The sequence below is a fragment of the Lynx canadensis genome, chromosome E1 (genome assembly GCF_007474595.2).
Source record: "Lynx canadensis isolate LIC74 chromosome E1, mLynCan4.pri.v2, whole genome shotgun sequence".
In the NCBI taxonomy this organism is placed as follows: Eukaryota; Metazoa; Chordata; class Mammalia; order Carnivora; family Felidae; genus Lynx; species Lynx canadensis.
Genome location: NC_044316.2, coordinates 38,706,867 through 38,729,591, shown reverse-complemented (window position 1 = coordinate 38,729,591; position 22,725 = coordinate 38,706,867). Strand labels below are relative to the sequence as shown.

The following is a 22,725-nucleotide window of genomic DNA, read 5'->3' as shown; positions in this document are numbered from 1 at the left end:
GAGGCTCACGGGGAATTTTTTGACTCAAGCCTGTGTGACTCAAGTCCTTTTGACTCCACAGTTCTGCTTCTGGGTTTTTGGAACAGAGCCTCACAGAATCAGGATCAAACTAAACTGCAGGGTCCTAGAAAATAGGGCGAGAGCTGTTTATTAAATTCCTGTTGCCTCATGCCCAGCGGGGTCTCATACGGTACTGCAGGCTGGGATGACCTACAAGGCAGAGGCCAAGAAAGGTAGAGGCTGGGCTGCCGTCCTTGGGAAAGCATGTCCACTGACCACTACCTCGTGGGGCCTCTGTGCTCCAGGAAGTAGAAAGCAGCATGGCAGTTCTCTGTCAGGGCCAGCCTCTGTTCTGGGGAGGCTGCAGAGAATCAATGGCTGGCCCTGGAGCCCAAGGCCTGGTCAGCCCTTTGGATGAGCACAAGTTACTGGATTGGATGGGCTTCCCTACAACTGCTCTGAGACCCTGGTGGTCCTGGAAGTTGCCTACTGGTATCAACACATGCAGTGAGGAGAGTGGAATGAAACACTTGGAATTACTGGAGGCCAGGAGACCAGTGGACAGGGGCCAGAGCAATGCCAAAGCTCCATTCCTTTGGCTTTTCCAATCACCCTAGCCCTAGCCCATAGGCTACCTCCATCCTTGACTTCCGGTGACAAACCTCCCCCCCTCCCGGCCCCCCATCACCAGCCCTCCTTGGGGCTTTGCTAGCCCAGCAGGTATTAGATATGCTGGGGTGATTTAACAATTTGTTTTGACCTCTGATTTCTTTTAGAAGGGGGGGGGGTGGGGGAAGAATTAAAGCCACAAATCGCCAAGCCAGCCTAAGGAAGATTCTTGCTTCCTGATTCTGATACTGTTAGTCTACTATTCTAAACATCTTACATTTATCTTGTGTAATCCTCACACAGCTGAGGTAACACGGTTATTCTCCTTTCTCAGCAGAGAAAACAAAAGCACCAAAAAGCTGCCTCCATCCAGACCGCACGACTGGCAAATTGCCCAGCAGGGATAGAATCCCAGGTTAAGAATGATTGGAAGGAAGTGGTTCAGACGACAGAATTAGTAGTCATTCAAATTGTGCAGTTATTCTATTCTGGCATCTTGTAAGGGGAATAAAAAAAAAAAATACGTTCTTTTGTCATTTTAACATTGTGGATTGACAAGGGCAGAATAAACCCACTCAAACGTTTACACCGAAGAGTTAAAAAAAAAAAAAAAACCCAACAACTTCAGTCTTTGGCTTGGCATTTCCTCCTCAAATGTGAACAGCTTGTCTGCATAGCAGAATTCAGGGAACTTAACAACAGAGGAAAGCAAAAGCAACAAGCAGCAGGGCATCCTACTGGCTTTCTGAGGAAAAAGTTTCTATCCTCGAATGACCCCTAAACACCGTCCTCGGCTCCGGAAGCGGTAACCACAAACTATTCTTTTGGATTGACCAGCTTGCAGCCCAACGCCGCTCTACTGGGGGACTTGAATGCTGCTCTCCATTTTGCGTGGCCTCTCCACACCCTCTATTCTACCCCAAAACCACCACTGTGGCACTTTGGTTTCTTCGAAAAGAAATTCTTGGGAGGGGAGGTTGAGGCAGACGCCAGAATCTGCCCAGAAGGCCGGCTCTCAGTTTCCTCAGGAAAATGAAGCTAGGACTCCCGTTCCTCTCGCTAAAAAGCCTCAGGACGGGAGATGGTTTTTAGATTTCAGGGATCTTAAAGAAATTAGCAGCTCGCGAGGAACCCTTCTCCTTCCTCCTTTTGCCCCAGCCTGCACCGCAGAAAACCCCGCTGGCCCCCCGAGTCTCTTCGGGGTAGTCTGCACCGAGAGAACAAATAGACTCCTCCTCATTCGCCAGATTCCCTGTCCGTCTCGCCGCTAAGACGCCGAATGGTGCCTTTTGAAAACCCTCTAGTCCCGCCTCCCTTGTCTAATTGGCTTGTTCAAACAGGCCCCCGGTCAACTCAGGCGTTCATTGGTGGATATAAAAAGCAAGCTATGATTGGTTTCTCAAGACGGAGCCTGTGAGAGCGAGTCAGGGATTGGTTCATCTGGTTTGGGCGGGCTCCAAGAAGGTTCAAATGCGACTGGAAGAACTTTTCTAACCGACGAGCGTCTGTGGAGAAGCGGCTGGTTCCGTGGTGGCCTCGTGGGTCCCGCCGGTTTAGTCGCCTGCACGACCCCCTTCACGACCGTCACCATGGAGGTGTCACCACTGCAGGTATAGCTCGTGAAAGGGGCGGGTCGTGGAGGTTCAGCGCGGCCCGGCATTTCTCTGGCTTCAGGCGAGGGGTTAGGCTCCGGGGCTGTGGTCCGATCGCTGCCGGCTGGGAGCCGGTATTCCGCGTCGACCGGGTCTCCTGGGCTCGGCGGGATCGTGAAGAGGGTAACACCACTTTATGGTGCTAGAATTGAAGTATTATCGGCTACTCTGGCTTCAGGGGTGTTGGGTTCTGTTTTACTGTTTCTAGGGTCAGTATTCCACTGGCCTGTATTATAATGGTCCGCGTGTGACTTTAAGCCGCACAGACAGATGCTTTCCTTTCCTTCCCTCCCGTTGAAAATGAGATTGATTGCCCCTGACCCTGGAAGGTGCAGAGCACAGCACGACGTTCCTATTGACGAGACGGCAGGCCCGAGTTGCTTGGAATATGTCCCTTCTGTATTCAAAACGTTAACTTGGCCGAAGGATCGAATCGATGGCCTTCCCAAACTGATGCTGAGCAGAATCTGTTATGTGCCTGGGACATAGCGGGCACTCAGCAAATATTTGTGAAATGTATGAGAGAAGTGGGTGTATTTTATTGATGACATCTAAAACATTCAAGGAAACTATTTTCACGTCACGTGCACTTAATGTATGTTTATTCAATCCGACCCCTGGGAGTTTTGCTGCAAATTAACTTAAATTGCTGTGTTTGTACAAAACGATGTCAGCTCTACCAATACCTGGTAAGAGATTGTGATTTGTTACAGTGGGTGAATCATTACGGTGGGTGTTCTGTTTTTGTTTTTGTTTTTAATAAGCCTCTGATTAAAAAACCCTTTTCTACAATTTTCTAAAATTGCTAGCCTGTAAATGAAAATATGCTAATCAACAAAACAAAGAAAAATGAAGATGCTAAGAAAAGACTGTCTATTGAAAGGATCTATCAAAAGAAAACCCAACTGGAACATATTTTGCTCCGCCCAGACACCTATATTGGCTCCGTGGAATTAGTGACCCAGGTAAAACCACGTAATGAAATGCAGTTACCAAGTAGTTAAGATGTATACTTTTCCAGGTTAATTTGCTATATACTTCAGGTATTTTTAGTGTCACTAGAACCAGCCTGAGCTATCCTATGTATATTGTAGTATTTAATCCAGAAGACTTTACAGTAATCATAATGATAAGACAGAATAAATGTAGGGTAAAAGTAACTATATTTCTTTGCCTTATTTCTAGCAAATGTGGGTTTACGATGAAGATATTGGCATTAACTATAGGGAAGTCACCTTTGTCCCTGGGTTGTACAAAATCTTTGATGAGATTCTAGGTAAGTAAATTCTTTCACATAAAGATCAACCAGTCAAATCCTTCATAAGAAGTATCATTTCTAGCAAACCATGTAGCTGACAAAAGTGGGGCAGTTTACTGGAGTCTAGCGATTTGAATTCTTTCCTAGAAGCAGCACTATGAATAAATGTTAAATTAATACCTGGGTAATATTACTCCTGTGCTGTTTTAGATTTTTTTTCTTTCTACATCTTAATGTTTTTAAAAATACTTTAATTTCTTACAAATGTGTATTTTCTTCCAGTCAATGCTGCAGACAACAAACAAAGGGACCCAAAAATGTCTTGTATTAGAGTCACAATTGACCCGTAAGTCTCTTGCATGGTCTTTTGTTTTGTTATAGCTCATTGTTACTGTTAGTTGCATTTGCTTTGCCATATACTAACATTGGCTTTCCCACCCCCCCCTTACTTGCAAAAGTACAGAAAAGCAGAATGTTACAATGAACAATCTGTGATAACTACCGCCCAGATCCAACAGTTATCAATACTTTGCTATATTTGCTTCATCTGTATTTTTTCTAAGTCATTTCAAAATAAATTACAGACATTATGACACTCCATCCCTAAGTATTTCAGTAAGCATCTCCAATAAATGCTCTGTCTAAGCATTCTGGAATCTAGAGCTTTTTCTTCTCATGATGCTATTCAAGTAGGAAACCAGCAGGTGGTGATAGAGAATAATTGGATCTAATGTTTCTGGTTATAAATGCTGGGTGTCCCTTTATGGATACACAGGTGCATATTTCACCTTTTTATTAGCCTGCTCAGTTATGGCATAAACTATATTTTAGGTTCTTTGGAGGAAGTGTGTTAATGATGTATTTGACTGCTCCAAAGGACTTGATATCATAGTCTTTAAAAAAATGAGCTAGTTTTAGTCTTTTGTAGATAATCTTAAGCACTACTCGGAATAAGACCCATAGTGTGTGTCTGGTTATACCTAAAATTGTACTGTCTTCTGAGAATTAACATAAAGTAGCTAAGAGAGAAATAAGTCCAAATAAATTTTTACCATTTTATTGGCCAGCAGGGAAGTTTACAATTGCTAATGTTTTTCCCTTTCATATTTGTTTTGCAATGCGCTTTGTTGGGTGGGAAAGCTAAGCGAGCTAGGGACTGTACAGATGATCCTCTTCAAAGCAGTATAATAGGGGTGCCTGGGTGAGTCGGTTAAGCCACACACTCTTGATTTTGGCTCAGGTCATGATCTGACAGTGGTAAGATCGAGCTCTGGAGCCCTGGAGCCCAGCGTCAGGTTCCACACATAGTGTGGAACCTACTTGGGATATTCTCTCTCTCCCTCTCTCTGCCTGTCTCCCTCTTATGCGTGCGCTCTCTCTCTCTCTCTCTCTCAAAATAAAAAAATAAATAATTTTTAAAAAGCAAGCACTGTAATAATATTGTTCCTGAATTTTGTCCTTTCCATTGGGCATAAATCATTTCCCTTTGTTTATCCTAACATTTTAAAATTTCATATTTTTTTAGCATTATCGCTGTCTGCCCAGGTGTTGGAAAAGGATTCATTCTTTTTTCCTCTTGGCTCCTATTACAGGAGTGTCAGGAACTAAGCATGATGGGAAAGGTAGTTCATGCTGAATTTCAGAAGATATATACATGAAGAAGAGTCAATGAAATTGAGACTTGTCAATTTATATATTTTAGAAATAATGATATTTAAATATGAAAATATTAAGCACTAGTTTACATCTGTTTTACAATAAAAGTTTCTTCTTTTCTTAGGGAAAACAATTTAATTAGTATATGGAATAATGGGAAAGGTATTCCTGTTGTTGAACACAAAGTTGAGAAGATGTATGTCCCAGCTCTCATCTTTGGACAGCTCCTAACTTCTAGTAACTATGATGATGATGAAAAGAAAGTAACAGGTAGAGTATTGAGGAAAATAAAGAACATATTGGTTGCTGAAAAAACACATCTTTTAAATGACTGTGGCATAAAAGTTAGAAATATTGGAATAAATCTCTATAATTGATTAACACTGACAGTGATAGCAAAGTATTTTACATTTATTTTCTCAGGTGGTCGAAATGGCTATGGGGCCAAATTGTGTAACATATTCAGTACCAAATTTACTGTGGAAACAGCCAGTAGAGAATACAAGAAAATGTTCAAACAGGCAAGTAAAGAAGTATTTTGTGCCTCCATTATAAATTGTACTTCAGTGGGGTGCCTGGGTGGCTCAGTTGGTTAAGTATCTGACTTAGGCTCAAGTCATGATCTTCTGGTTCATGAGTTTGAGCCTGGCATCGGGCTCCGTGCTAACAGCACAGAGCCTGCTTAGTATCCTCTCTCTCTGCCCCTCCCCTGCTCATTCTATCTCTTTCTCTCTCAAAAATAAATAAATAAACATTTAAAATAAATGAATAATACTTTAGCAATGTATAACAGCATTAATGGTTGGTTTAACTCAACAAAATTTATAAGCTATTAAATCATGGAAAATTATTCATGAACATACATTAGGTTATTTTTTAGGACTTATAAATTTGTGTTTAGTTCTAGTTCATTGTGAAAAGACTTGAATTTTTTCTCTTTCCTATTTTTTACTTGACAGACATGGATGGATAACATGGGAAGGGCTGGTGAGATGGAACTCAAGCCCTTCAATGGGGAAGATTATACATGTATTACCTTCCAGCCTGATTTGTCCAAGTTTAAAATGCAAAGCCTAGACAAAGATATTGTTGCACTAATGGTCAGAAGAGCATATGATATTGCCGGATCCACTAAAGATGTCAAAGTGTTTCTCAATGGAAATAAGCTGCCAGTAAGTATTTTCTGGGGTGTTAAGGACAATGAAAGACTTTATATGGTCATCATCAGAGGCAACACTGATTTTTTTTCTCATTTTATATATATATATATATATATATATATATATATATATATATATATACATTTTTTTTTTCTCTAATCGCTTCTTGGATACACTCCTGAAAAGAAAACAGTATGCCACATCTTTTTACCTAGCTCTTTTAAACTCACTAAAGGAAATGTCATTCTCAAACGGTCTCCTAAATAAATCCTTTTGTGCCCTTTAAGACCACTCTCTTATGCCCGTTAGTGAACATTATTTCACTGGTTTGAAAAATCCTCATGGTCTATCATTGAATAATTTTTACAACTTTTTTCTAATACCATAACTTTTAATTCCTGTGCAGGTAAAAGGATTCCGTAGCTATGTAGATATGTATTTGAAGGATAAGGTAGATGAAACTGGCAATCCGTTGAAAATTATCCATGAACAAGTAAACCCCAGGTGGGAAGTATGCTTAACAATGAGTGAAAAAGGCTTTCAGCAAATTAGCTTTGTCAACAGCATTGCTACTTCCAAGGTAATTTTATTTTTGCATTAATCATGATTTATCTTTACACAGAAGTGTTACTCTTTTATATCAAATGAATTTGAATATTTGGCTACCTTGGCGTAAAGAGAGCTAAATTAAATTGTTTTCAATATTTGGTCATTATTATAATTTTGAGGATCCTAAGCTTTACAATTTGGTATTTTTCCCCATTAGGGTGGCAGACATGTTGATTATATAGCTGATCAGATTGTGACTAAACTTGTTGAGGTTGTTAAAAAGAAGAACAAGGGTGGTGTTGCAGTAAAAGCACATCAGGTATGGTATTTTAGCCTGTTGTTTTTTTTTTTTTTTCTTCTTCTAAAGACAAGGAAGAAGAGAAGGGCTGTAAATAAAACCTAAGTTTTTAGTGATGTAATGTCAACTTTTCCTGCAGGTGAAAAATCACATGTGGATTTTTGTGAATGCCTTAATTGAAAACCCAACCTTTGATTCTCAGACAAAAGAGAACATGACTTTACAAGTCAAGAGCTTTGGATCAACCTGCCATTTAAGTGAAAAATTCATCAAAGCTGTGAGTACTTAGACGGATATAAGAAATAGAAGCACCTTGCTTTATTGTCCATTGCCCTTCCCAGCCCTGGAAAAACAAAGATTCCTCCCACAGGTCTTCTGCCTCTGAAAAGGAAATAAAAAATAGCTTTCACCTCACTGGTCTTACTACAGCCTTAGTTACCATCCATATGCTTAAATTTCCCCATTACATACCACCATTTCGTTTAGATCACTTCTGAATTCAGCCCATTTAACTGCTTACCAAACATTGAATGCCTAAAGTTGCCTCTCAGTTGACACATACAAAATTGACTCCGTTTTCTTTATACTCACTGACCTCTATACAAAGAGCTTCCCCAAAAACAAAACTATTTCCTGTTTTAGTAAAAGGTTCCAACTAAACACTAGTAAAAGGTTGCATAAACAAAGGTGGGAGCCTTCTCTTTACCCCCCTGCCTTATCTCTAATCCAACTAGTAAGGTATCCATCTTTGGGGTACCTCAATAGCTTCTCACTATCATCTCTTTTCTGTATTACTGTAGTAGATTTTTGATGTTTATAACATTTCAGTCCTTTTTTTGTAGTGCTCTTGAGTAATCAAATAAAAACAGTTCAAATTCGTTAATGTGACCTATAAGACCCTGACATCTCCAACCTCACCTCAGTGCACCTTTTTCCTATGTTACCTAAGTTTCATCCTACTAGCTTCAAATTACTCAGAAGCGTTAGTACTCTTCCTTCCTTACAGCTTTTTCACATGGTAATCCTGCCTGGAATGCTCTTACTTAGCTAACTACTTTAGATCTTCAATGTCATTTCCTTAGGAAAGCCTTTACTTTCTACCCTTCTCCCCAACTAAGTTGGTTCCATTACAACAGTGGACATACATTATTAGATATAGCACACTTTTCACTTATCCATAACACTCATCACTCTTATAATTTCTCATTTGATTTCCATCTTCCTTGTTGTATCTTAAAGTCCATGAGGACAAGGACCATGACCAATTTGTTTTAACCGCTAGATCTCCAACATGGATCTCAGTGCCTAGCACAATGTTAAGTGTGTAGTCAGTATATATTTATGGAATGAATGAGCCCAAAGGAACCAGTTCCCTCAGTTATGATAACCTAAGACAGGAAGAGCTGTCATCCTCTGTCTGGAAATTATTTTTTTGCCTCTTTTTAAATGTTGAATTATTTTTATTTTTATTTTTATAGGAGCTCACTTGTATTCTAGAGTTCTGACAGAACTCTTCTTCCCTAACATGAATCTTCTCATTTTCAGGCAATTGGTTGTGGTATTGTAGAAAGCATACTAAACTGGGTGAAGTTTAAGGCCCAAGTCCAGTTAAACAAGAAGTGTTCAGCTGTAAAACATAACAGGATCAAGGGAATTCCCAAACTCGATGATGCCAATGATGCAGGTACACAACTAATAATGTTTCCAAACTTCAAAACTTTTGGTTCAGTTATTTGTTTTACTCATTAACAGCATTCCCTCTGACATGTAATATTCAATGGAATATTTTTACTTGGTTAAAAATCAACCAATTTGGGGCGCCTGACTGGCTCAGTCAGAAGAGCATGCGACTTTTGATCTCAGGGTCATAAGTTTGAGCCCCACACTGGGTGGAGATTTACTTATTAAATAAATAAGTTAACTAAATAACTTTATAAAAAGGTATCACTTTAAAAAAAAATCAGCCAATTCCCTGTTATTGAACATTTAGATCATTTCTAATTTTTGGCTATTACAGTAATGTTGAGATGACTATTAAGAGTATAAAATAAGAATATCTATATAGTGATCTATTACCTAATGTAGAGGAGGAAAAAGTTTTCCTCAGCTCTCTTAAGTCCCTGGCTGGGTCTGAAAATTAAACTGATAAAGACAGGTTAATAGATGAAAAGCATACAAATTTATTTAATATAAATTGTACTGGACACAGGAGCTTTGGGTCTTCATAGGAAAATGAAGACCCAAAGAAATGGTTAAACCTGAGGGGTTTTTTTACGTTAGGTTTGAGGAAGAGTGAAAAGATATGATAAGGGCAAAGAGTATGAACTAAGTATAGTAAATGGGGAGGAAGCTCCGTGAGGCCTGTTCGTTCAGATTCTTTTCAGTGTCACTCTGGGAGATAAGAATGTTCCCTTCGTCTCTGGTATATGGAGGGCACCTCTCACATGAGGGTTTCATGATCTGTTTCAATTCAGCTTAAAATATTCAATATGCGACGTGCCCTATTTTGGGGTATTATGTTCTGAACCCCATCACTAACATTTTTTAACATAATATATCAAATGAATGTTCTATAATAGTATAAATATCATGCGAAATGAGTCTAAGAGGGATGCCTGACTGACTCACTCAGTGGAATGTGTGACTCTTTGTCTTAGGGTTGTGAGTTCAGGCCCCATGTTGGGTGTGGAGATTACTTTAAAATCTTTTTTAAAAAGAAATTAGTCTAAGAAACTAGGACTTTTTTTTACTATGAACTTTAGTTCTAATATATATCTACTTATTAGTGTTTTATCATAAAACTATTAATAGCACATCTGAGTTAGTATATTTGAGGTTCAACTAAATGTGCCAAGAATTTAATTTGTGTATTTTTATTTTAGGGGGTCGAAACTCCAATGAGTGTACACTTATCCTGACTGAGGGAGACTCAGCTAAAACTTTGGCTGTTTCAGGCCTTGGTGTGGTTGGGAGAGACAAATATGGGGTTTTCCCGCTTAGAGGAAAAATACTCAATGTTCGAGAAGCTTCTCATAAACAGGTAGAACCATCTTTAGAATCTAAATCCAGTTTTATAATACAGGATTTTATGCTCATATTTCATTCCTTCACTGGCATTTTGAAATATATTTCAGATAGTTTATTATTATTTTAAGAAATTGGGTACATTGTAGCATATCTTAACAGATCTTTCTGACTTTACCTAATGTATAGGCTAATAACTGAAAATACTGAAGCTCAAGAAAACCCAGACAATATATAGTGTCCTATTTCTTTGTTCTTTTCAAATTTATAAACAAAACATTACCTTTTTTTGGTATATGTCTATTTCAGATCATGGAAAATGCTGAAATTAACAATATCATCAAGATTGTGGGTCTTCAGTACAAGAAAAACTATGAAGATGAAGATTCATTGAAGACTCTTCGTTATGGGAAGATAATGATTATGACAGATCAGGTCAGAATTGCTTTCAAATAATTTAGATTGTTAACACTAAATTAAACATGTCTTACGGTTATTGCTTTCCTCCTATGTAAGGAAATTACTTAACTTGGAGCTATAATCATCACATGTATATATTACATACTAAGTGAGCAGATTTTCTTTTTTTTAATCCCCATAGAAAAATTTTTGAGAAATTACCAGTAGGTCGATCATTTGTTTTTGGTCTCAAAATAACTCTTTTGTGTTTTGGCTTTCCAAATATTTCTAGGACCAAGATGGTTCCCATATCAAAGGCTTGCTGATTAATTTTATCCATCACAACTGGCCCTCTCTTCTGCGACACCGTTTTCTGGAAGAATTTATCACTCCTATTGTAAAGGTATATTAACTTCTAAATTACTATAATGGATATTTTAAGGCTCTAGTCAACCCTTTATACACTTATAAGCCCAGTGGTGGACAGTATACAGGGGACCTAGGAGTATACAAAACCATAGCAATATCTTCTTTACCACAGGTGTCTAAAAACAAGCAAGAAATGGCATTCTATAGCCTTCCTGAATTTGAAGAATGGAAGAGTTCTACACCAAATCATAAAAAATGGAAAGTCAAGTACTACAAAGGTTTGTAAGAAAACCCGTATAGAACTTCTTATTTTGTTATATACCGTTGTACAAGATTATATGGAGTAACTTGGTATTCTTGGCTGTATAGGTTTGGGCACGAGCACATCAAAAGAGGCTAAGGAATACTTTGCAGATATGAAAAGACATCGTATTCAATTCAAATATTCCGGTCCTGAAGATGATGCCGCCATCAGCCTGGTCAGTTTGAGTTCTGTTTCATACATACATTCTGGTTTTGTAAATCACTACTTTAGCTAGTCAATTGAAACATAAATTTTTATATAATAGAATATTTTATAGACTATGGAATGTTTTTGGTAAGCATATCTTAGAGAAAGGGACCATATGTTTGCTTAGTTTGTATACAAGAGATATTTTAGAACCTATTCATATCAGTTTTTTCTAATTTGTAGGCCTTTAGCAAGAAACAGATAGATGATCGAAAGGAATGGTTAACTCATTTCATGGAGGACAGAAGGCAACGGAAGTTACTTGGCCTTCCTGAGGTAAAAAAAATCTTACATATCCTACAAAATGATGACTAGTTATTTCAGTAAAAAATTTAATAATGGATAACTATATAAATGTGATTGTTTAGACTACTACATAAATGTTTGGGGCCTGAAAGAAATTGCAAAAGCAATGCACTTTTTCCTAATTGTGTAGCAATTACATTGGCTTGATCTTTAAAACCTGTAAAATATGTCTGCATAATTCTGTATCTTTGAGAGACTTAAGAATTATCATAGATAAAGAAATTGTGGTATATATACACAATGGAATACTACGTGGCAATGAGAAAAAATGAAATATGGCCTTTTGTAGCAACGTGGATGGAACTGGAGAGTGTAATGCTAAGTGAAATAAGCCATACAGAGAAAGACAGATACCATATGTTTTCACTCTTATGTGGATCCTGAGAAACTTAACAGAAACCCATGGGGGAGGGGAAGGGAAAAAAAAAAAGAGGTTAGAGTGGGAAAGAGCCAAAGCATAAGAGACTGTTAAAAACTGAGAACAAACTGAGGGTTGATGAGGGGTGGGAGGGAGGGGAGGGTGGGTGATGGGTATTGAGGAGGGCACCTTTTGGGATGAGCACTGGGTGTTGTATGGAAACCAATTTGTCAATAAATTTCATATATATAAAAAAAAAAAAGAATTATCATAGAAATAATATGCTGACAATAGCCAAACTATGGAAAGAGCCTAAATGTCCATCAACTGATGAATGGATAAAGAAATTGTGGTTTATATACACAATGGAGTACTACGTGGCAATGAGAAAGAATGAAATATGGCCCTTTGTAGCAACGTGGATGGAACCGGAGAGTGTGATGCTAAGTGAAATAAGCCATACAGAGAAAGACAGATACCATATGTTTTCACTCTTATGTGGATCCTGAGAAACTTAACAGAAACCCATGGGGGAGGGGAAGAAAAAACAAAAGAAAGGTTAGAGTGGGAGAGAGCCAAAGCATAAGAGACTCTTAAAAACTGAGAACAAACTGAGGGTTGATGGGGGGTTGGGAGGGAGGGGAGAGTGGGTGATGGGTATTGAGGAGGGCACCTTTTGGGATGAGCACTGGGTGTTGTATGGAAACCAATTTGACAATAAATTTCATATATTGAAAAAAAAAATAATATGCTGAAAGATTTTTTTGGTGTTAAATATTGTTAAGACCAGTGATCTTTTTTTGTTTTTAATCTTTTTTATTTTAAACTAGATCATTTAATACTCTCTTTGGTCCCTCAGGATTACTTGTATGGGCAAACTACCACATATCTGACATACAATGACTTCATAAACAAGGAACTTATCCTGTTCTCAAACTCTGATAACGAGAGATCTATTCCATCTATGGTGGATGGTGAGTTCCAATTCGTTAGCCTGTTTCTATCATACACAGAGATCAATGTCCAGAAATGGCTAAACTGAGGATACTAATATTTGCACTTCTTTCATTTTGAAGGTTTGAAACCAGGTCAAAGAAAGGTTTTGTTTACCTGTTTCAAACGGAATGACAAGCGAGAGGTGAAGGTTGCTCAGTTAGCTGGGTCAGTGGCTGAGATGTCCTCTTATCATCATGGTGAGGTAAACACACAATCCATAATGTTTCCAGAAACCATTATTAACAGTAATACCTGTAATATCATTTTCCAAACACTTAATGAGAGTACTCAGTGATATGAACACTGGTTCATCCACAGTAGAGGACAATTTGCTGAAATCTGTCAAATTATGAATGTGTTTACCCTTGGACCTAACAAATCTATTTCTAAAAATAATATCCTGATAAGTTACTCATAAATCTGCAAGGATCAATATTCAAAGATATTTAGTGATGTTTAATATAACTGATTCTAAAATTTAGACATCGAAGGGCACCTGGGTGGCTCGGTCGGTTAAGCGTCCGACTTTGGCTTAGGTCATGATCTCACGGTCTGTGAGTTCGAGCCCCGCGTCAGGCTCTGTGCTGACAGCTCAGAGCCTGGAGCCTGTTTCAGATTCTGTGTCTCCCTCTCTCTGACCCTCCCCCGTTCATGCTCTGTCTCTCTCTGTCTCAAAAATAAATAAACGTTAAAAAAAATTTTTTTTTTTTTTTTAAATTTAGACATCAAAAATGGCTATCAATTGGCAAATTGTTTTAGATTGTGACACATCTATGCCTGGGGTCAATGATATAACGGAAGTAAATCTGTGTGTACTAACGCTGAGAATATCCAGCCCATTGTCTGTGCAGAGAAAAAGCCAAAACAATACCTTAAGCAAAATGTCTACAAGGGTGTCCTCCCAGTTGTTAACTTTGGTTATCCCTGTCAATTGAAAAGGACAACTGTTCAATTTTTTATATGTCTGAATTGTTTGACTTTACACAAACATATTCCTTTTTATAGATTTTGTGATTAAATTCCACTTTTGCATTCACCATATGTATACGTATTTTTAATGTTATTAGTTTTTGAGAGAGCAAGCAGGTGAGCGGCGGGGTGGTAGGGGAAAGCCATGGAAAGAGGATCTGAAGCCCTCTCTACACTGACAGCAGCGAGCCTAATGCAGGGCTGGAACTCAGAAGCCATGAGATCATGACCTCTTCTGAAGTTGGACACTCAACCCAGGCACCCATGCATTCAATGTTTTATTTATTCTTGAGAGAGAAACAGGCAGAGCATGAGTGGGGGAGGGGCAGACAGAAAGGGAGGCACAGAATCCGAAAGCAGCCTCCAGGCTCTGAGCTGTCAGCACAGAGCATGATGCGGGGCTCAAACTAACGAGCCGCAAGACCATGACCTGAGCTGAAGTCAGATGCTTAACCAACTGAGCTACCCACGTGCCACAGTTTCTAGTACTTTAAAATGTAATGATTGTCTTGCTTGTCACTTTCAATCAAAATGTTCACACAACAAACATTTGTTGAATGCTTACCATGCACCAGGTATATATTTAAAAATCAAATATGTTCTTCAAAGTATAATCACAATTTAACCAGAGGGCCAACATGCATTCATGCAACTATAGAATAAAGTGATGCATGCTAGAATAGAAATGAGCAAATTGTTGTAACACAAAGGTGGAAATATTTCATTCTGCTGAGGGTGAAGAGAAGAGCTATGCCTTCAAGGTTAAGTAGGACTTGATAAAAACTATTAGAAGGCAAGAGCCCTCAACTTGGAGCCGGAAGTCTTAGGTTTAGGTACGTCTGCCATGTATTTATCTAGGAAGAATCAATAAACATCTATGCCTCATAAAACCGTACACAATTATAGTGAGGTTTAGTTATAATGATATTTTTATTATTAAGAGCCTACAGATCAGATTAATGAATCTTTTTCCACCTCCAGATGTCACTAATGATGACCATTATCAATTTGGCTCAGAATTTTGTGGGTAGCAATAATCTGAACCTCTTGCAACCCATTGGTCAGTTTGGTACCAGGCTGCATGGTGGTAAGGATTCTGCTAGTCCTCGATACATCTTCACAATGCTCAGGTGGGTATGCTTTCAATTTCTAGTGAATTGCCATTTCTAATTTTGAAATAATTAGTTGGCCAAAAATATATAAATTCAGTTAATCAGAAAATGTGCTTTTGATGTAAATGCTTAGAGTATTAATTTTTTTTAACTAGCTCATTAAAGTTTATGCTACTCTTTATGATCAGTAGAAAGTCTAAATTCTATTTCAGTTTGACAGCCATGCCTTTGAATTTCTTAGTTGCTTCCTTGCCAAACTAAATGTTTTTACTTCCGTCTCTTATGTTTTCTTCTCTTTCATCCTATTGAGCAGTGGTTCTCAACTAGGATAGATTTTTGCACTGCCACCCCATCTCCCAGAAGACATAGTAGTGTCTGGAGACATTTTTGATTGTCATGACTAGGGCAGCTGTGCCATCTAGAAGGCAGTGGCCAGAGATACACCCTATGATGCATAGGACAGTCCCCCACAGCAAAAAATAATCTGACCCATAATGTCAATGCTCAGGTTGAGAAACCGTGCTGTGGACTTGGGGTCAGAGTAAAGAGTTTAATTCCTCTGAAATACCACAGCTGAAATCTTACTTCCTTTCTAAGTCTATGGAAAGTACACTATGAATGGTCGATTTTCAGCTGTTACCTTATTTAACCTTTCAGCAGCATTGGATACTTAATCACTTCATCCTCCTTGAAACTCTTCTTTATTTGGACTCTAAGACACTAGACTGTTGGCTTTCCTCATTCGTCTTCTTGGCTGGGTCTTTCTCATCTTCCCAGGCTCTAACTTCTGGCCTGCCCCCAAAGCTCCTTCATTAGCTCTCTTTCCACTAGCTACACTCAACTTCCTGTCCATGGATGATATCCCATCCATCTAGACTCACAGTCCCAACCTGAATCTCGTAGAGCTGCCTACCCTCTCAAAATTTACTTCTTGGATGTCTTATAAGCATCTCAAACCGAAGTCCAAAACAAAATTCTTAGCCTTCCTGTCTCAGCAAATTGGATGCTTTTGTTCTAATTCTCAGACTAAAAACCTTGTAGTCACCTTTTTTCACATTGGTATCCAATTCATCAGCAAATCCTATGGGTTTTGCATTAGAAAAATACTAAGGCATTCTGTTTACCTAAAGTATTTTAATATAGTCTACCATCCTTCTTTCATTCTTTATCCTTCATTCTTCATCCTTATAGTAGCCAGTTGATTTTTTTTAAATAGGCCACTCTGGTTCAGAACCTTCCAACTGCTTCGTTTAGAGCAAAATCTAAAGGACCTACATGATCTATGTGCCCACTTCCCATATGGTTTGATTCCATCTCATACTATTGCTGTTCCGAACACACCTGGCCTCTGCCTATACACAAATGTGCCAAGCACACCTTTCAGGGCCTTTAACTTACTGGTCCCTCTGCTTACACTACTCCTTCTCCAGATAACCGCATGATGGCTCATTCTCTCAATTTCTTCTCTGCTCTAATATTATCCTTTCAGAACGTGTGACCATTCCTTAGCACACTCAATCACTTTTACCTACTTTTTCTTTGTTCTTAGCATTTACCCCACCACCTGACAAAATGTATGTGCATTGTCTATCTCCCTGTAGTAGACTGTGAGCTCCTTAGAGACTTTATGTCTGCAGTGCCTAGCACATACAAAGTGCTCAATAAATACTGTTAAACAATTACTAGTCAGCAATTAAAGCCAAGGTAATATGGAAGGTTTTATGCATAGATATGAGACAATACTTGTCCTTCACAAGTTAAGTATCAAAGCCAGTATTTTTATAAAATAACATTCTTTGATTGTTTTCTTTAGCCCTTTGGCTCGGTTGTTATTTCCACCAAAAGATGATCATACATTAAAGTTTTTATATGATGACAATCAACGTGTTGAACCTGAATGGTACATTCCTATTATACCCATGGTGCTGATAAATGGTGCTGAAGGAATCGGTACTGGGTGGTCCTGCAAAATCCCGAACTTTGATATTCGTGAAGTTGTAAATAATATCAGGCGTCTGATGGATGGAGAAGAACCTTTGCCAATGGTAACTATTCTGTGTGTATCAGGATCCTTCGTTTTCATCTGGTTTCAATTCATCAGGCTATATGGTTAAAGAGGACACATCAAATTTATTTCATACTTTAATATTCATTAGATTTATTGTTTAATGCTGTGGGGATTTCTGTTTTTAGTGTCACATTTAGAAAACTTCTTCTTTAAAATACCAATTTAGCTTCCGAGTTACAAGAACTTCAGGGGTACGATTGAAGAGCTGGCTCCAAATCAATATGTGATTAGTGGTGAAGTGGCTATTCTTAATTCCACAACCATTGAAATCTCAGAACTTCCCATCAGAACATGGACCCAGGTACGTAACTGTGGGTTTTTTTTCTTTGATTTTTATGATCAAGGAAACACTTTGTACTACAGCTTGTTAAATACTCATAAGCCTGTGCTTTAGACACTTAACAAAAAGATTATTCTTTCTTTAGACATATAAAGAACAGGTTCTAGAACCCATGTTGAATGGCACTGAGAAGACACCACCTCTCATAACCGATTATAGGGAATACCATACAGACACCACTGTGAAGTTTGTTGTGAAGATGACTGAAGAGAAATTGGCAGAGGCAGAGAGAGTGGGACTACACAAAGTCTTCAAACTCCAAACTAGTCTCACATGCAACTCTATGGTATGTCTTATTTTATGAGAGATCCATATGTTTCAATTTGTATTAAAGATCCACCAGTTTTAAAAGGATATCCTAGAATACTTTTATATTTCCAAAGAATAAATTCATTTCTCTAAAACCATTAAAGTTTAGCCAATTTATCTGTTCTTGTCTCTAATCTTGTTTTTCTTTTCTAGGTGCTTTTTGACCATGTAGGATGTTTAAAGAAATATGACACAGTGTTGGATATTCTAAGAGACTTCTTTGAACTCAGGCTTAAATATTATGGATTAAGAAAAGAATGGCTACTAGGAATGCTTGGTGCTGAATCTGCTAAACTGAACAATCAGGCTCGCTTTATCTTAGAGAAAATAGATGGCAAAATAATCATTGGTATGTTTTTGGAATAATAACTGTCTATACAATTATGCCAAACTTTAAACATTTTTAGAGAGAATAATAGTGGGGAGGGAGGGCAAAATCCATTTAGTTCAGCTGGTTACTTATACAAGCATTTATTTTAAATACCTAGGCATTTATAGTTTGAAAAAGATAGCTTTCTTAGACTATCTTGAGAAATCAATATTTAGTTGACATTTAGACAGAACAGAGAGCTAGAAAAAGTACCTGTGTAAAGAGAAGTTAGGTCTGATAGGGAAAAAAAGAGACTGGAAGGAAGATTATAAATGGCTTATATTACAAGTAAATTGTGTACTGAAGACTGAGTTATGTCTCAGAAATTTTTTTTTTTAAAAGACCTTCTAGAAGCACCTAAGTCGGGGTTTAAGTAACCAGGAAGTAAATAGTTTTGATAAAACCTGGAGTATAAGGAAGATTAAAAGAAATAGCTCAACCCTGTCCAGGGCTAAGTAGGAAAGCTAGGTAACTAACTTATGGGTTATAGTCCATAAACATGGCAACATGAGTTCCTTGTGATCACAGAATAATTTAATGGTGGTACACAAAAATGTTTAACTTCATAGTTAAATGTTCAATTTCATGAATATTTTTAAAACTAATAACACTAACTGTCAGGTCCCTGATTTCATAAGACTGTTGCTTAAGGCGAGGCTAAAATGAGTAACATTGGACATGACTCAAAGAAAACTAAAAGTAAAGGTTGTATTTAGATGAAATAATGTGACTATCCAGTCTTCTTGAGTATAAAAATGTGGAGGGCCTAAACATGTAATCTGTATCAAATTAATTAATAAAAGATGGCACTCAGAAATTCATTCTGAAATATCAGTAGCTAGTAATTCAATATCCCTCAAAGTGTAATAAATTGGCTGCAGTAGTCCTTGGAAGAGAAAAAGGAAATGGATGCAGCATGGAGAAACCAATGGTTGGGTTGGTGGCACTAAAAACTTGCCCAATGAAATGTTGAAACGTTAATAAAGGAGTATAATTGAGGTAGAGACTTATCAGAAATAAAGGTATGATTGTCTTCTATTCTTTTAAGAGTTATGATTAGGTCAGCAGTCTCATACATGATTTGACTGCCTGCCTTGTGGTAATTTACATCCACAGTGGTTTGGGGAGAAGACTTCTCTCTATACCAGGATATACAAATTTATGTAAGACAAAGACCATTTAAGTTTTAGTTTTAATCTTTTGAATTAATATGGTACAACTCATGCTCAAACCCATTATCTATGTTTACTTTTATTTTAATAGAAAATAAGCCAAAGAAGGAATTAATTAAAGTTCTGATTCAGAGGGGTTATGATTCTGATCCTGTGAAGGCTTGGAAAGAAGCCCAGCAAAAGGTAATCTCTTGGTTAGCATTTTTCTATATTATTAAAGACTGTGTATAATCTGTCTCTGTTTCACATGTCCTGTTAAAGCTACATTTTAATTCCTCCTTTAGGTACCAGATGAAGAAGAAAATGAAGAGAGTGACAATGAAAATGAAGCTGAAAAGGGTGACTCTGTAAAAGATTCTGGACCAACCTTCAACTACCTTCTTGATATGCCTCTTTGGTATCTCACCAAGGAAAAGAAGGATGAACTGTGCAAGCTGAGAAATGAAAAAGTGAGTTATTGGTAGAGGGAACATGCCACTTAGTTGTTTTAGTAGTGAAAGTAAAAACTGCTTCATGAAAATTATGTGCTATTTATTTATGCCCATAAATTAACTCTTAATTTTCTGACTATCTTATGAAGGAACAAGAGCTAGAAACATTAAAGAGAAAGAGTCCATCAGATTTGTGGAAAGAAGACCTCGCTGCTTTTATTGAAGAGCTGGAGGTGTGTCATTTATAATGTCTGTATTAGAGTTTTTATTTTATTTTTTTTAATTATTTTTAAGGTTATTTATTTATTTTTGAGAGAGCGAGAGCGAGCATGGGAGAGGGGCAGAGAGAGGCGGGGAGAGAGAGAATCCCAAACAGGCTTTGCACTGTCAGCACAGAGCCCGATGTGGGGCTCAAACTCACAAACTGCGAGATCTTGACCTGAGCCGAATCAAGAGTCAGACGCTTAACAGATTGAGCCACCCAGGTGCCCCAAGAGTTATTATTAATGAAATAGTACATTCCAGCAGTATACCTCTTTGTCAAGAAATTGCATAATTGGCAAATAGAAAGGATATAAGAGGCAAAAGGAAACATTCCAAGATAACACATAAAAGAACGGATTGTTAGGATAAAGTAAATGATACTGGGAAGCATACTACCTAGAAGGTTTTGGACAAAGAGAGCAAAGGGCAAGAGCTGATTTCTGACTTATTGAGACTGAGAAGATAAAGAATTTAAATGTGTAAGAAGACCAACCCAGCCCCCCAAGTCAACCTAAAAGGACAAAGATGTTTACCTTCAGGACTAGCTAATTAGTTTCAGAAGATACTTTGTTACCTAAATCTCACTAATTTGCTTTGTTTTCCAATATTATTTTAAGATAAGAAAAGCATTTCATAAACTAAGTTATAATGCTTACCGTGCAGTTTTATATTATTACACTTAGGTATGGATGTACAAGTAGAGTTCCACCCTTTCTCACTTCTTATTTAAGTTTATAAATATGTATATATGTACCTATGTATTTTATCCCTCACCCATTTTCCCCTTTTTATCTTCAGCAGTTTAAATGGTGGAATCAAGAGTAGAACCCAATCTTCTGTCTCCACACTTGTCAAAGTGGGCCTTAGTTATATATTCACTATTATTGGTGATATACTTAGTTGTACAGTTTACCACAAATTTACCTTAAGATGTGGGGTGCCTGGCTGGCTCAGTCAGAAGAACATGTGACTCTTGATCTTGAGGTCCTGAGTTCAAGCCCCACACTGGATTTAGAGATTGCATACATACATAAATTTTTTAAAAATTTTTATACTAAGATGTACAGATTGAAATCAGTTTGACTGTTGCCTTTTATTCTATTCCTATAACTAGCCTAGATTTTGTATTGTCTTTGTTGGCTTATAAACTTGCTTTCTTTTACCCCTTTGTAGGCTGTTGAAACAAAGGAAAAACAAGAAGAACAAATAGGACTCCCTGGGAAAGGGGGGAAAGCAAAGGGGAAAAAAATACAGATGGCTGAAGTTTTGCCTTCTCCATGTGGGAAAAGAGTCATCCCCCGAGTGACCATAGAGATGAAAGCAGAGGCAGAAAAGAAAATTAAAAAGAAAATTAAGGTAATACTCTTGAAAAGTTATACACTAAAATACTTGAAACATATTTCAACTTAAAATTGAATAAATGATATTATAAAATTTCTAAGCCCATAGTTTGTAAGTTATCCTATATTTAATCAAAACTTGTCTTTCCTGTGAACCGAATTTTTTTTTTTTTTTTGGTGTTTAAGTATCTTGAAAAAGTCATGCCCATACCTTTATTTATAGCTCTTAACCAAAACTTAAAGAAAAAAAATCACTCTTTGACTAGATATATATTTGTATATTTGACCTTACATTATTCCAAATAATAAGTTGACAGAACTTGACCATCTTTGTCTTGCTCTCTTTTATTAGAGTGAAAACACTGAAGGGAGCCCTCAAGAGAATGGTATGGAACTAGAAGGTCTGAAACAAAGGTTGGAGAAGAAACAGAAAAGAGAACCAGGTATTAAAACATTTTAAGTAAAATGTATAGAGTTGAGATTAAATTTTGTCTGTTACCTAAGTATATTCCGCATACATGTTCAGTACTAACATGATGGAGGACTATGTCTGAAGTTTACTTGAACCTCCCTAACACTGTCCTTAGATTTGATTTATTTTAGAAGAGATCATTTTGAAATAATTCGTTAATTTGGCAACTTGAATTCCTTAGTTGGGAATCTAAAGAAAACACACTCAGTTTATTAGATTTCACTTTCTAGCCAGTTAAAAGGCCCTGATATATATTATATAAAGGTTCTTGAGAACAGTGAGCATATCTTAGTCATGTTTTTATTACTCCTATAGTTGAATACCATATAACCACGTCTGGGTTATAAGTAGCACCCAGTAAATTAAATTTAAGAATTTTACTACACAGGGACGCCTGGGTGGCTCAGTTGGTTAAGCGTCCAGCTTAGGCTCAGGTCATGTCACAGTTTGTGGGTTCAAGCCCCGCATTGGGCCCTGTGCTGACAGTGCAGACCCTGTGTCTTCCACCCGCCCCCCACCCCTCTCTCTGCCCCTTCCCAGCTTGTGCGCTCACTCTCTCTCTCTCTCTCTCTCTCTCTCTCTCAAAAATAAATATTTTTTAAAAAAGAATTTTACTAGCCATTTGATTATGCCCTCACTGAGTATCTACTTTTTCATTAAGATATTCACATATCAGGGGCGCCTGGTGGCTCAATCAGTTAAGTGACCGACTTCAGCTCAGGTCATGACCTCA

At 37.7% G+C, this 22,725-nt stretch overlaps 1 protein-coding gene and 1 long non-coding RNA gene across 2 annotated transcripts in view; one reads left to right on the top strand and one right to left on the bottom strand.

Moving 5' to 3' along the window:
* Positions 1 to 2,060: 2,060 nt before the first annotated feature.
* Positions 2,061 to 22,725, top strand: part of TOP2A (DNA topoisomerase II alpha) — a 28,638-nt gene continuing 7,973 nt past the window's right edge. Inside the window, exons 1-29 of the mRNA XM_030295603.2 lie at positions 2,061 to 2,219; positions 3,071 to 3,226; positions 3,447 to 3,537; positions 3,802 to 3,865; positions 5,300 to 5,445; positions 5,599 to 5,696; positions 6,135 to 6,347; positions 6,742 to 6,915; positions 7,102 to 7,203; positions 7,322 to 7,459; positions 8,728 to 8,866; positions 10,065 to 10,222; positions 10,516 to 10,641; positions 10,898 to 11,008; positions 11,147 to 11,252; positions 11,344 to 11,453; positions 11,669 to 11,761; positions 13,009 to 13,123; positions 13,226 to 13,347; positions 15,096 to 15,244; positions 17,040 to 17,271; positions 17,461 to 17,595; positions 17,720 to 17,920; positions 18,097 to 18,292; positions 19,577 to 19,668; positions 19,770 to 19,934; positions 20,066 to 20,149; positions 21,354 to 21,536; positions 21,873 to 21,963. Of these exons, the coding sequence (XP_030151463.1) occupies positions 2,199 to 2,219; positions 3,071 to 3,226; positions 3,447 to 3,537; positions 3,802 to 3,865; positions 5,300 to 5,445; positions 5,599 to 5,696; positions 6,135 to 6,347; positions 6,742 to 6,915; positions 7,102 to 7,203; positions 7,322 to 7,459; positions 8,728 to 8,866; positions 10,065 to 10,222; positions 10,516 to 10,641; positions 10,898 to 11,008; positions 11,147 to 11,252; positions 11,344 to 11,453; positions 11,669 to 11,761; positions 13,009 to 13,123; positions 13,226 to 13,347; positions 15,096 to 15,244; positions 17,040 to 17,271; positions 17,461 to 17,595; positions 17,720 to 17,920; positions 18,097 to 18,292; positions 19,577 to 19,668; positions 19,770 to 19,934; positions 20,066 to 20,149; positions 21,354 to 21,536; positions 21,873 to 21,963 (3,811 nt within the window). The 5' untranslated portion in view covers positions 2,061 to 2,198. The remainder of the gene's footprint in view (positions 2,220 to 3,070; positions 3,227 to 3,446; positions 3,538 to 3,801; positions 3,866 to 5,299; positions 5,446 to 5,598; positions 5,697 to 6,134; positions 6,348 to 6,741; positions 6,916 to 7,101; positions 7,204 to 7,321; positions 7,460 to 8,727; positions 8,867 to 10,064; positions 10,223 to 10,515; positions 10,642 to 10,897; positions 11,009 to 11,146; positions 11,253 to 11,343; positions 11,454 to 11,668; positions 11,762 to 13,008; positions 13,124 to 13,225; positions 13,348 to 15,095; positions 15,245 to 17,039; positions 17,272 to 17,460; positions 17,596 to 17,719; positions 17,921 to 18,096; positions 18,293 to 19,576; positions 19,669 to 19,769; positions 19,935 to 20,065; positions 20,150 to 21,353; positions 21,537 to 21,872; positions 21,964 to 22,725) is intronic.
* Positions 9,796 to 10,769, bottom strand: LOC115500872. The gene is made up of 3 exons (XR_003964659.1): positions 10,755 to 10,769; positions 10,480 to 10,489; positions 9,796 to 9,886 (listed from the first exon to the last, which is right to left on the bottom strand). It is a non-coding gene; the product is annotated as an uncharacterized LOC115500872 (long non-coding RNA).